The 15,256-nt window shown below is 27.1% G+C and overlaps 1 protein-coding gene across 1 annotated transcript; it reads right to left on the bottom strand.

The window, feature by feature from the left end:
• Positions 1 to 304: 304 nt before the first annotated feature.
• Positions 305 to 6,439, bottom strand: LOC100208572 (cytoplasmic polyadenylation element-binding protein 4). The gene is made up of 9 exons (XM_065793475.1): positions 5,342 to 6,439; positions 4,601 to 4,703; positions 4,411 to 4,461; positions 4,167 to 4,289; positions 3,885 to 3,974; positions 3,444 to 3,677; positions 3,109 to 3,290; positions 1,910 to 2,136; positions 305 to 1,791 (listed from the first exon to the last, which is right to left on the bottom strand). The coding sequence occupies exons 1-9, from the start codon at positions 6,254 to 6,256 to the stop codon at positions 1,746 to 1,748; spliced, it is 1,971 nt and encodes a 656-aa protein (XP_065649547.1). The 5' UTR covers positions 6,257 to 6,439; the 3' UTR covers positions 305 to 1,745.
• Positions 6,440 to 15,256: the final 8,817 nt, after the last annotated feature.

The following is a 15,256-nucleotide window of genomic DNA, read 5'->3' as shown; positions in this document are numbered from 1 at the left end:
TTGTTAAATATCGAAAGGCGTTAACACCCACTATCTCATAAATTATAAAAAAATTCTATTAGAGTCCTTGACGAGATGCTAGGCTATTAAAAAGAGAGCAGTTTTCTTATAGGGAGCAGCCCTGGTCTCAGCATGTACAGCTAACTGGACAAGTATTTAATTGTATAAACTTTACGAAATTTTAGTATCTTAAAATTTTGCTGTATCGTATGATTCCCAGGATTAAAAATAATCGGGCTCATTGCACGGATCTATCACCGCCGAAAACAAAAAATAAAACAACCGCCACGATAAAAAAGGGGAGTTTTAGCATACAAAACATAATTTTTTCAAAAAAATCATAATTTACCCGTCAAAAAAAAATCAGTTAAAAATGATAAAATACAATACGATTACAACTATTATATAAACGATAAAGAAGTCGTAACTCTCATCTTCAAAAAAATGAACTTTATGACAAAAACAAAAAAAAGTAGAGTGATAAAATATTTTTTTTATAACTAAGAAAATGTAAAATACCAAAAATAGGGAATCTTGCCAAAACGACAAGATAACATAAAACTACGTTAAAAACTATTATTGTTATTAAAAACTTAATAAACCATGTTGAAAATTCTTTCCATGTAAATGCACTTGAAATGGAAAGTTAGATAAAAACAATTTAAAATAATATAGAATAAAGCCTTAAAAAGGGTTTTATAGCAAAAAGAGCTTTTTTTTTTAAGGTAGGTTTAATAATTTGAAAATAAAGATATTAAAAATACCAAATAGTTTCTACTATAAGTGTAACAAAAAATATTATATATAGTAACTCAAAAATTCTCAATACTTGAAAAATTTGCATGCAAAATAATTTTACTTAACAGTAAATGTCATGGTCGTAGAAAAACAATATATATTTGTAACGTCGGTAACACATTTAAAATACAAACATATTCAATAAATAAGAATATATCAACACCCAAAAACAAGCGCGGGTATTTAACCTTTAAAAAGTTTAGTGGCTGAATGATGTCTTAAAATATATTTGAAGAACGACATGGTTTTTAATTAGAAAAGAGTTTACAAAAAAAATTTGAAGCTAATAAATTACTTCTGTCTCAAATGACAGGTACATAAACTGATTTAATGAACAATAGTAGAAAAACTAAAAGAGATACAGTGATAATTTATGATTGAATTAATGTAAATAATCACTTAGAATTCTAAACTTATAAAATTTATCATGTTTTATATATTTATTTATTTTTTTTAAAAAAAGAAATAATTTTAAATTATTCAATCATTAGACATAATAAAAAGGTCCATGATTGCTAAATAAAGCTCATCAAAAAATAGAGACCGGAGTTGACGTTTTTTTATTTTTAAAATTTTGTTTAAAAGAACTGTTTAAAAACATTAACAGCAAAATAATACTATACATAAAAAGGAATTATATACATGTATTTGTGTATATAGTATATACACGTATATGCAGCATAATTACATATAACTTGCATATAAATGTATATAAAACACATATACATGTATATATACATAACAAATATAATTCTTTAACTGAAACAAACAGCCAACTTTCAAATGGTAAATAAATTCCAATGTTGTTGGCAAAAAAAGCAAGTAAAAGTTTCAGCTTTAAAAACTCGCTGAAATGCATTTAGAAATAATATGAAAAAAAATATTTACACATTCCGATTAAGTATAATAAAATTGTCAGTAAAATAATAATAAAAAAAATTAAGGTATTATTGAAGCAACGGTATTGACGCCATTTGAGAAGTTTTTATGGGCCTAAAATTATGAAAGTTTATATATAGTTTTATTACACTATTTATAAATCATTTACTTTTTTTGTTGAGAGAATCAATACAGATAAAAAAAATTCAAAACATATAGTAAGTAACGCTACCATCTAAAACCAAGAGTGCTTTGGCGTGGTCTGTCTCCACCTTCTTTTACCAAAGGCTTGTGAAACTCTCTTCCTGGTCTGGAATGAATTATAGCCCAACATTGCTCACAATAATATTGAAGACAAGTTATATTTGAACAGAAAAATGGAGCAAATTTCCCATTGCATCTTACACCATGACACTCATCACACATTTGATCATCAAGTACGTATGGCTTTACTTCAACCTAAAACAATTCAAGGAAACATTGTTTTAAGTCATTGTAACATTGTTTTCATTAAGTACATAGTTTTATGGCAACAGGTTTTTTAAAAACATTTATAAGTTAATCACTTTTAGCTTTATTCAAACATTAAAGACTCCAAAGTGTTGATATCCCAACCTTTTGTCCATAAATTTCTAAACTTTATTTTTTCATGGCAACTCTTACCACCCTTAAGCTAAAGTACTTTCGTCAATGTTGGAATCAAGAAAAAATTAAAAAAATTATATTTACTAATAGAATTTTAAATTAACAAAAAATTAATATGCCTTGCTATATTAATGTAAAGTATAGTATTTTAATTCTCAACATTTAATATTTTGATGATTATGAGAATGTATAAAATGTCACTAATAAGAATTAAATCTACTAAAAATACCGAAAATAACCTAATGCGCCATTAATAATTTTTAGTAGCTGCAGTGCATAAACATGATCAAAAAACGGGTTTTTATCTTAATCATATGGACATTCCCCTTGGCAAAAACTGGTCTTTAAATAAAAAAGCGCTATTCGTATGAACCTAAACAAAATTACACTTAAGCGGCTAAATATCTTTAATATTTAAAACTTTAAATTTGCTTCACGCGTTTATTGTATATGAAATAGCGACTGCTTAGGGAATATTTGCAACAATTTAGTTAATAAAAAGACAAACAAGGAGTTTAAACGATTAATTGTTAATTGTGTTAAATATGCGTTGATGTAGTAAAACTGTATGTGTTCCTACCGAATAAATCGGTAAAATAATTTCGAAACGTAACAAAAAGTTTTTTCAAAAAAATCTCTAAAACTTTAATTTAAACTTTTACACTTTTTAAAATCAATTTCTTTTGAACACTCTTTTTTTAAACTTATCTTCGTACATTTATTTTCCTAAGATGTATAATCGTTATTAAATACAATTCATTACAATCAATAAATTGATTTACATACCCTTTTATCAATTTCGCCATGTTGAAGCTGGATAAATCGTGCACTTATGGCTGCAATATAGCTTTGTTGGTTTGAAAACGCAACTCTTCCAGCTCCTTTAGGATATTTTAAGTCAGGATCAACGTCAATTCCGGAGTAGCAAACACCACCGTACAATCTGTCCATTATCATCGCAAGCTCAACTAATAATATTAAATAATAAAACGCTATAAAATTAGTTAAAAAAAGTGTTTTTTTTAGCAACTTATTATTTTCGATTAAATTGTATGTTAGTGACTAAGAAAATAATTAAACAGATTAGACTAAAAAACTAAAAAATAAGTTTCAAAAAAAACCTGCTCTCAGAGGTCTTGGTACACCGCCAACAAAAATAGTTTTTCTAGGATCCAAAGGCTGTGAACCGTCCATAACAAAATCGGCATCAGCTAAATTCCACGGTCTTATTTGAACTGGTTTGTCCTTAATAGTAGGACTTGAAACGCATAAGTAAAGTTTACCATCTTGCATAATACAACAATCAATTAGTCGTTGCACAGAAATCTCATCTTTGTACAATAGAAAAGCGTAACCTAAATAAAATTTAATTATGTGGTTCTATTAATTCTCATATTAATTTTTTTATATTACTAATAATTTATAATTGCTATAGCAATTTTTTTATAGATTGCTAAAACAAAAAAGTCAGCTAGATTTGTTATTATTACTTGATCAAGCTGCATATAGTTAATCTATAGTTTTACGAATAAATTTTTAACAAAAAGTCCGCCAAAATATACCTTTAGGAGGAAAGTAAGATTTGCTTTCTGCTTTGTGCGGCCAGTCAACAGTTAAAGGTCCAAATCTACAAAAGCTAGCGTGAATCTCATCTATAAAAATGAAAATAAATATATAGACTATTATTCAACATAAGTTTTCCGCTATTATAAAACTAATAAAAACACCCATAAAATTATAAATTATTAATTTCTACGGCATTGTTTGTTTTTATTCTGTGACAGATGATATGGATTTATGACTCAACTTTGTGTTAATATTTAGGATAGTTAAACACCAATCACCTTCGTCTATATCCGGAGGAAGTCCTCCAACAAACACTTTTCTTGAAAAACGTTCAATTCCACAATCAAGATCTGATCTTGGAGATCCATTAAGCGAAGAAGCCAAGGAAGGAACTATTTGATCTGAAAAAAAAAATAAATAATAATAACAATAAAAAAGTATATTCAAATAAATTTTATTTAACCAAATAATAATTAATAAAACAGCAAAATAACTAAGACATTTTTAAGATAAAATTTTTACCATCTCTTGAGCGTGAAAATTTTTTTTGATTACTTGCATATTGCATAAATGCTAAAAGAAAAAATTAACAGTAATACATACATACGTAACAGTTTATAATGTAAAATTCAACTTAAAACTAAAAAAAAAACAATAAGTTTCAAAATTTTTAAAAAGTTGTAATTCTTTATAACTTAAAGATTTCATATACCATCATATCTAATCATATCGTTATCAAGAGGGGATTTAAACACGTCCCCAAGAAAACGACTTTCAAGAGAAGAGTATTTGACAATGTCTTCATTTCGCCTTTCCTAAAAATTTAAATGAAAATTAAATGAAAATAAAAAAATTTAAATAATATTAATAAACAAAATTCGCAAGCAATTATAAAGTAACCGACATCTGATAGAAAAAATTAAAGAATTTAAGCAAAACCTAGACGATACTTTAATTGATTTTACAGGTGTAAAAGCAAATTAAGTATCGATTAGGTTTTGCTTAAATTCTTAAATGATCAACATTTTAATTGCTTTTACGCCTGTAAATACAAACAGTGTAATGCAACAATGTTTAACTATTATAATTTATCATTTAATTAAAAAAAAAAACAACCTTTAATCGAGCAAATACTAAAACACAACGCATAACATTATCCAATTTAGAGCGCAGCCAAGCGAAAAATTAAGTCTAAATGATCTTTTTCAATAGTGGATTTCAAAAATAAACTTTAACGGCGCTTGATTTATACGCATTAACGGTTCAAATATTTTTATAACAAATTTACAGGGCAAATTTAACATGATGAACTAAAGATTAATTTTAACAAATAATATATATATATATATATATATATATATATATATATATATATATATATATATATATATATATATATATATATATATATATATATATATATATGTATATATATATATGTTTGCCTACAAACCTGATTATTCGAGTAAAAACCATTTGCGGGAGAACCATTAATATTATTTGAGTCTGAAGTATTCATATTAGTAAAACTATTAGTTAGTTTAGATATATCATCTACGATGTTCATATCCAGAGCTGAATTCATATTAGAAATTGAGTTTTGCATGGTATTTAATCCCGGAGTTGCGTTGAATGAAAGTGAAGACTCAAAATTCCTATTCTTAAAATTTTTTGCTTGAATGGAAGCAGCTAACATAGCTTGTTGTGCTTGAGCTTGATAAAATTGATTATTTTGTAAACTTTGAGGCATTGGGTTTAATTTATTATGTGAAACGCTTTTAATTGACTGCTGCTGATGTTGTTGTTGATGCATAGAAACAGAATTCCCTTGCATTGAAAAAGCATTTACCATTCCATTACGAATTGAGTTATTCCAGTTAGAATTAGCAAGCGTACTTCCTATTAAAGAAGATTGATGTTGGCTACTTGGCCAGGAAGAAACATTTTGAGGTGGTTGTACAGTCCAACCAGACACTCCGAGAGAGTTAGCAACAGCTTTGTTTGACGCAAGGTATGTTGATAAAGCCGGGGTTGGTTTTCTAACATGACCAAGAGGCGCTTGTATAGGTCGGCGGTTATTGACATTTTGATACGACATATTTCCAGAAACTGATTGTTGCATATGACCGAGAAAATAAGGTTCCTCTTTTTCATTAGAGCTACTTCCCCACAAATGCATATTAGCAGATATTCCTTGCTCTTGAATATTTGAACTTTCGCTAGTAGGAGAAAAGGAAGAACTAAAACCTTCGTCGCTATCTTTACTTTCGTTTAGCTCTTGAGATTTAATTGTTTTGTCTTTGTAAATATCGGTATCAAACGGTTCAAAAGTATTGCTGCCAGTACTTGTACAACCGTAGTCGCCCATTATTTCAAATTCTAACAGCTGTAATATATTAATTTTACCTTTTCAGGCGACAAATAAAAAACGCGAGTAAAATTATTGCTTCAATTTTAGAAGACGCCACGTTTGTAATACTTTCAGTGATAAATTCTCGCTTAAAAAAAATTGTGTTTCTTCAGCACAAGTACCACGAACAATAAACGAACCGAAGAAGAGAAAAATGAAAAATAAATGGCATACAGGGTGTACATAAAATGTTTCTTAAATAATAATTCAAGAACATTAAACAATAAAAAATTATATTAAAAGAATTCTAGTTAAAAATTATTAATATAATTAAATAAAGTATAATAAAAAAATATAAAAAATATTTAGTAATTAAAAAATGTACTAATTTTGTGTTTTAACTCCCTTACTAACGATTTTAACAATAGAACATTCAGTCGAATTAGCCTATCGTTGCATTCTATTTTATTACAGGGGGTGGCAGGTGCATTTTTTTATTTAAGTTAAAAACTTTATATTTTGTAAATCAATATTAAACAGCTGTTTCGCCTAAAGTATGACTAGATTATTTACTCTCAATTTTTAAGAAACTGGGATAAAGACGAATACTTTTGACTTTATTTATGTATTCATTGCGTAAAATAACTTTTTACAATATTATACTTTTTATCTCCCCCTTTTATTTTAAAATTAAAATAATTCATCAAATGCACACAATAAACTTCTTGAATTCTTCGAGGGAATTTCGCTATAATTTTGTGTTTTTTTAAACACGTTTTTGACCGTATTCTGGCGTAATGAACCCTACTATATTTTTAAGCGATATTTTACAAACCTATGAGTTAAACACCCGCTAATTTTTTTTTTAATTTGCAGTTTTGTTTATATATAATTAAAAATAAAAAATATAAAGCTTTACGTGAATGAATGAGAAGACATTATAATAAACCTCCAACGGCGTGTTGCAACATAATAAAAAAACTTTTGACTTTTTAATGTTATTAGAAATAAATAGACTAATGAAATGGTCTAGAATTAAAAGTAGTTTTTGGTTGAATATTTCATTTTCAATTATCATTAATTTGAAAGTTTTAATATTAATGGCAACTGCGCATAAATATTTGGAGTTTGCATAAATTAATTTATTATGCAAATTAATCAGTCGATTTACTAAATTAGTCATAAGTAATTCATTTTATTAAATGACTAATTTATAATTTTTAAATCAGGTTTCGAACGAAATAATAGAGTGTTTTTGATCTAAATTTAAAAACTGACGTTTAACTTTAACTTTGCAATTGGTTCTTTTATTTCGAATTTTCTCAATAAATGAATGATATGTTTCTCTTTATTTTTTTAAATAAGTTTGTTAAAAATAGAGTCCATAATAATTATATCAAGAGTGTGAAATATATTTAAATCGTATATTTTAGCCGAGGAATCTGGGCTCCTTAGGCTTGTATTTTTTCTAGGTATCTGTCTTTCTTAGACTCTTCTTATATTTACAATGAATTATAAAAAAGTCTTTTTAGATAAAAAAAATTTTTTTTTAAAAACCGCATTCAATTTACGCGCCCTCAAAGTAACTTCGAAAACCGTCAGCGCGTTTATTTTAAAATCCACAGCTGTTGAGGAGGAAAAAATGCACCGCGTTAGTGTATTATGTAAGTTTGAAAAATAAAACCACTGTCAAAGCGTGCGAAGCTTTAAAGCATTTTTATTAATTTATCAAAAGCAGTTGTTTATAAAATAAGTCTTTGTAATTGGAATTTTTTTTTATTTTAATGGCACATTTTTTTTTAACAGCAGCCATATTTAATGGTTTTATTTACGAAAAATGAATCATGGCTAGTAAATGATGAAAAAAACTGAAAACATTTAAAATGTTCTAATTTAAACAACTTAATTTTACATATTTAAATGTATTACTTTTATTGCTTTGAAGATGCGTAAATATATAAGGTTTTTTAATTGGAAACACATGAAACACATTGCACTTCATTAATAATTTTATTACAGTTTGAAAATATAATGTAAGGACAACAGAAAAATCTCCTTTCAGCTAAAGTACTAACAAAAAACTTTTGAATGTTCATTGTTGAGATAAATGAGAAGGATTTGCGTTTGAAATTGCCATGCTTAGAACCTGGAAATGAAAGACCTCCACAAAACAACATTCCGCGCCCAAATGAGGAAATAATCAATATTTCGAAAGAAAGTAAAATATATGTTTATAATTTGTCAATCAAGAACAAAATGGTAGCATGTTATTGTGTTTCTGAATAAATAGAATTTATAACTAGCTTTTTTTTTTTTTTCTAGCAAAAATCTCTTTATGAGATTTTTGCACACAAAATTGGACACAAAACAAAAAATAATTTGGACTCAATATAATTACATTTTAGTGATTGGGGAGAAGTGAGAGATCAATTATTTTTCTTTGGCATAATTCAATCCTCACCGGGTTTTTACAACACGCAAGGAAAAAAAACGATGTCTGCTAAATAGAGAAGAACTCATTGTTTACATTAGATAACAGTAATTTGGGACATCTCCTAATTGGATATCGCACGTCTCCTGCGTCCTACTTCTCCCTACTCTCCCCTACTATTTTGAAAAAAAGTGAAGTGTCGTTTGAAATCTTAGTTCATGACGAATCTTTTTACCATAAAAGATCACGTTTGGGATAGATCGTGTTGATCAATCGCAAACGTGATCTTTTATCGTGTTATTATATTTTGGCTCTTGAAAAAAATTTTTGCAGCCAAAAACGAGTTATAATTTTGGGTCTTAAAAAAAAAAAATTTATTTTATTTTGATAACAAAGCTGTCATAGATAGTTGTTTGAATGAATGCATGAAGTTATTAATATTAACCAAAATGTTTTTTTTGTTTTTTTTTTTGTTTTGATTTGTAATAGATGTTGTGACACAAAAAAACACAATTGTTTAGATGATTTTTTTTTTTACAATTATTTTATGAGGATTCAAATAGTAGTTGTCAAAAAAACCCATCTCATATACCTTCAACCAACGCAAGACGTTGTATTTTTAACTATGATGCACTTCAATTGTTTTGCGAACCTAAGGCAGCCACTCGGTGTAGTTAAGGCATTTTTAAAATATTATAGCGTCTGTGTGACATTTTTTTGACTACGACATCTTTTTGTTAAATGATCAGGTCTGTGAATTATGAAAAGACTAAAAAAATTAAAATGATAAATTTTGCGGTATCAAAAAATATAAATGTTTATAGCGAAAAAACCCAGACCGAAGATTCTTTTTTTTAAAAAAAAAAGTCTTCTTAAAATCACAATCGCTTGTCTAAATTTGAATAAGATTTTAAATAAATACGTTTTTTAGTTGAAACAGACATTATAGTTTAACAATATGATCTGTTCTGATCGTTTATTGGCAATTTTTCTTAATTATAAGCTCTTTCTTGGACGGAATTCTAGTATTTTTTATGAAAATTGATAGAATTATTGTGTTTTGACAACTATATATAGTTGTCAAAACTTATTATATATCAAAAAATTATACCATTTAAAGCTCTTGTTTGGACATAATAGGCTGATAAAACCATGCTAATTCCAAATAAAAGAATTCGAATAATTTGTAAATCGCCTTAACTACACCGAGCATAAAAGTTTGTCAGGCGGTTGTACACTGTTGCTCTTGCATATAAAATCCGGGTTTCGAAAATTTTGAAAGAAGAAATTGTACAAAATATTTGTGTTATAATTTATATGAACAATATAGGGGAGACCGGGGCAAGATGACTACGTAAACAGTTTAGGTTGTTTGTTACTTTATTTTTAAGGATAGTAAAATTAGTTTTACATGAACTGTTAAATTAACCATTTGTGGCATTAAATATATTACAACTTAGTTATTTAAATGAAAGAAGTAAAGGATAGTTTCCTTTTTCCACAACCATATTAAATTTTCATCTTGTCCCAGTACCAGGGCAAGATAATTTTGACCTTGGGGCAAGATGAACACTAAAAAAAAGTTGAACACATTTTTTTTTATTATGTTACATTGTTTAACAAATGATAAGTTTTGCAGCTGACAATAATCACAAATAAATATGTCATTTTCATAATTGGAACATTCCTCATCCCACCACTCTTGGCATTTACGGCACTGGATCCATTCTTCTGTTGGAGGGTCACAATATTCCTCTTCGCAGTTTTCTTTCTATTATTAGCAGCTTTGTCACATAGTTTTCTTTCTATTATTAGCTCGTCATCTTGCCCCGTCCTCTTGCCCCGAACTGTCTGTTTTTGAATATTCGTTTTTATTGCCATGAAGGAAGGCGATTTATTGACATTTATTTATGGTAATAGATAGTATTAGAATTAATTAAATTCAGAATATGAACGATTGACGAAATATCGTACCTGTTTCGGCAGCAGAGAATACTTACACATGCATAAAAGTTATAACGTGTCAGCGGTAAATAAACAAAGCTTCACAACTAAAACAAAAATGTCGGTTTCGGCGTTTTTACACTGTTATTAAACGAATGGCCAATAAGGAAGCATGCATTGTTTTGTTTGTGCAGCCACCAATTGAGAAACTGAATAATTAGGACATTTTTCATCTTGCCCCGAATATTATTAAAATATTAGATATTTATTTACAAACTAACGTCAACTATAAACGCTTTTTAAACATTTTTGTATCATAAAAGAAAACTGTAAACCAAATCGCTACCATCATAAAATAAAATACCTTTTTTTAGAACTTTCAGAACTCTTTCAACAGAACATTATACTACAATAAATACTATAATTTTCTAATGTTATATGAGAACTTTCAGAACTCTTTCAACAGAACATTATACTACAATAAATACTATAATTTTCTGATGTTATATGAGAACTTTCAGAACTCTTTCAACAGAACATTATACTACAATAAATACTATAATTTTCTGATGTTATATGAGCATGAAATTTAAATACTAAGTTAAGGTACTAAGTTTAAATACTAAGTTCATGACTTTAAAAAATTTTTTTTGAAAAAAATTTTTTTATTGATTTTATTTGTAAACAAACTACTATATACATCAACTAATAAAAAAAATTAAACAATTTTAAAATTTCTTTTCTGCAAAATCAGCAAAAACAAGTACATTTGATTAAAAGTCATAGCAAACCTCAAACCTAATAACTCAAGAAAACCTAGTTCATTTCGAATCAAATTTAACAAATGTACATACATACATACAATTCTAAACATACAGTACTAGAGAATAAGCGAAAAAAAAATTAATGCCAAAACTCGTTTTTGTTTCATTTTTGTGAACATTTTGTTAAAAGGTTTTCTTTTTTTTTATGCATTTTAGTAAAGCAGTTATATAAATACGCTGAAAAATAAAATACTGCTTCGCTCATCCTTTAGAGAATATTATTAGGAACATTTCCTTAAATTTTCAAGCAAATTGATAAGTTTTTGGCCAAGTTATGATGTTTATAGCGAAAAAAAAAGAAGAAAAAATCAAAGTGCAATAAAAATCGTTTTAAAAATAAGCTATTGTTAAAAAGCTCCTGCAAAAATTTTTTTTGTATTCTAAGTTCGGTCTTCAATGTCAATAAGTGCTTATTTAACAGTTCTGAGAGTTTTTCTGCATTGTTTTTCATTATCAGTAGATTTTATGTCAAAAATTTTAACTCTGTAACTATCTCTGCGACATGAAAGTTTAAAAAAAGATTAACTACATAAAATTTCGTATTGGTTAAAGGCTAACTCTATTCCAAAAGACTATTCATTAAACTCCAGTATTGCTGAATAAACACCAAGCTCTAATATGGTTCTACTGCTATTATTTTTTGCAATCCTTTAACAAGACATGAATGTCAGTACATTTTCATGTGTTTGTTGCTATGACAATTCTGTTCATTGAATTAAACCCACGTTTCTGCTATGTACTATCTTCTGAAACACAGCAAAATGGAAATGGGTTAATAAGCTCACAAAACAATTTTTCTTTTATCTGATGACATAAACTACTTAAATTACACAGCTTGATTTGTTGCATTTTCCGTAAAAAATTAAAAGGCCAGTTTTTTTACGGTTCAAGAATAAAAAGTTAATTTTTGTTATGGTTAAGAGTCGTGTTTGCACTATAATTGTTTTATTCTTATTTTACTAAATTGGTTAGAGTACTTACATTATTTTGTGCTGAGTTTTTTGTTAACTAATTGCAAGCTTCAGTTTATTCCAATAACACAGAATACTTAAATAGGCTTTTAGATAGCTATATCAACTCATACCAACATGCCACTAAAAATAACCTTAAATATTGCTAAAACTACCCACAACTCTCCATTGGAAAAAATTTTAAAGGTTTGTAATTTTGTATTTATTATTATTGCAATTTTAAGGTATAAAACATGGATTTTTCTTTGAAATATTTACACCGAAAAACAATGTTTTGCAATGTAAATACTCTATTATGCAGTATGTTTCAAACATGCAGCAATTAAATTGCAACAAATCAGGTCATTTATTTACAGTCGGCCAAGAAATATCAGGCATTTTATTTTATTTTATTAATTATTTAACTTTTATTTCGCTGATTAAACAATATTACAATTTTTCATATAAAATAAATAACATCGTAAACATAAAAACCTTTATAAAAAATATTTTTAATATTTTAATTTATAATATATATATATATATATATATATATATATATATATATATATATATATATATATATATATATATATATATATATATATATATATATATATATATATATATATATGTATATATACTGTTATAATCAGTCAGAGACTCAAAGAAGGTAAGGATGATGCATTTATCATCACAACCTTTTCATAGAGCCCCTATAGTCATTTCATAGAGCCCCTATAGTCATAGAGCCCCTATAGTCATAGAGCCCTATACTCTTTCATAGAGCCCCTATAGTCATAGAGCCCTATACTCATTAAAATAAAAATAAAAAAACACTTAAATTTTTAAAGTAAAAAAAAATTTAATAAAGCAAAACTCATTTTTTTTTTTTTTTTGTGTAAAAAATTAAAAACAAAAAAAAAATTAAAACACATAAGAAGAAAAAAAAAATAAATAAAAAGAAAAAATACAAAAAAATCTGAAAACAAATACTGTAAACTAATATATAAATAATATATATGTCAGGAATTAAGGAGATGCATTTTAGTTTGTTGTTTAAACGATGAAATGCTTTTTAGGTCTTTAATATTTTTATTTTGGAAACGATTCCATATTGACGGTTTGTAACTAGAAAACTTGACTGCTGTGATTTAATTTTTTCTAGTTGATAGTCGTTACTGGTATTTGAACGCAGACTATATTTTTCAGAAAATGATATCAGAAAGTTATCTGAAAAAACGCTTGGTAGAAGATTTTTTTATACTTATACATAAAAATTAATATCTGTAATGTGTTAAGTTTCTCAATATCTAGAACCATCATGCTTTTCATCACTGGGGCCGGGTTTACTAACCTATTTAAATAATTAATTGCTTTGCATGCATGGTTTTGCAGACTTTGCAATTTTAGCAATTTGGTTTTATGGGTGCTGGCCCATACAATATTTGCGTACAAAAGCTGACTATGTACAAGACTAAAGTAAAGCATATTACGTGATTTACTATCGAGAAAAGGCCTTGACTTATATAAAACACCTATTACAGAGGACACCTTTGTTTCAAGAAGACCAATATGGTTTCTCCATGACAAACTTTCATCAAAAAGTACTCCCAAAAATTTTGTGTATTTTTCACGTTTAATTTGATTTTTATTAATAAACAGTTTAGGCAGCTTTAACGGAAGATTAATCAATTTTTTTTTTTATGAAATAGAGTAAAGCTAGTTTTTTTACAATTTAGGGATAATTTATTTGCTATAAACCAGAGGTTGAAATTTTTGAGTTCAGTATTCATAGTTTCAAACAAAGTTTTTGCATCAGGATGATTAAAAAATAAATTTGTATCGTCAGCATACGTAATTGTAGATATTTTTTGGGAAGCTTTATGCATATCGTTAATATATATTAAAAACAATAATGGACCTAGGATTGAACCCTGAGAAACTCCACACGTAATATCAAGGGCTCTTGACTTTTCTAGTAGTACAAATTGCTTTCTGTTAGACAAGTAACTTTGAATCTACTTAAATGTTGAGCCTATTATGCCGAAATATTTTAGCTTGGAAAGTAAAATACTGTGATCAACTGTATCAAAGGCCTTGGAAAGATCGATAAAAACTCCTATATCCAGTTCATCACTATCAAACGACTTATATATTTTGTCAACAAGTTTAATAATAGCATGTTCAGTAGAGCAATTGCTTTGAAATCCAAACTGATTTTTGTATAATAAATTGTTTAATGTAAAGTACTTATTAACTCTATTATAAATTACTCTCTCATATACTTTTGAAAAAACTGGGAGTAGAGAAATAGGTAGGTAGTTAGAAATATTATTGCAATCATCTTTTTTGAGAATGGGATTAATTTTGGCTCATTTAAGTTTGTCAGGGAATATACTATTTTCAAATGAAGATGATATTAAGTAAAATAATGGTTTCAAATGCTGTCCATAATATAAATAGCTACATTACTGGAAATACCATCATATCCACATGACTTGTTGCTTTTAAGTTCAATAATTGCTTTATTAAATTTAAGTTTAGTTATTTTTTCATTACTTATACTAGTGTTAGGTTTTTCTCCCAAAAAATTATTAAATGTTTTATTTGGTTGCACAATGTTAGAAGCAAGAGAGGAGCATACATTAACAAAATACTTGTTAAATTCTTGACATATATTTGTTTTACTTGTTATAATTTTTTTATCAGAAATTAATTTTTGTGGCAAGCAAGTATGCTTCTTTTTTTCTCTTCCTGTTAGTTGGTTTATAACTGCCCAAGTCCTTTTTATATAGGCATACCAACTGTTTTGGAGTCAAAAACTGTTAATAAAATTCTTAATTTTCATTGCCTAATAAATGCTATC

This window comes from Hydra vulgaris, chromosome 03 (assembly GCF_038396675.1).
Source record: "Hydra vulgaris chromosome 03, alternate assembly HydraT2T_AEP".
In the NCBI taxonomy this organism is placed as follows: domain Eukaryota; kingdom Metazoa; phylum Cnidaria; class Hydrozoa; order Anthoathecata; family Hydridae; genus Hydra; species Hydra vulgaris.
This window is presented reverse-complemented; position numbering and strand designations above follow the sequence as displayed.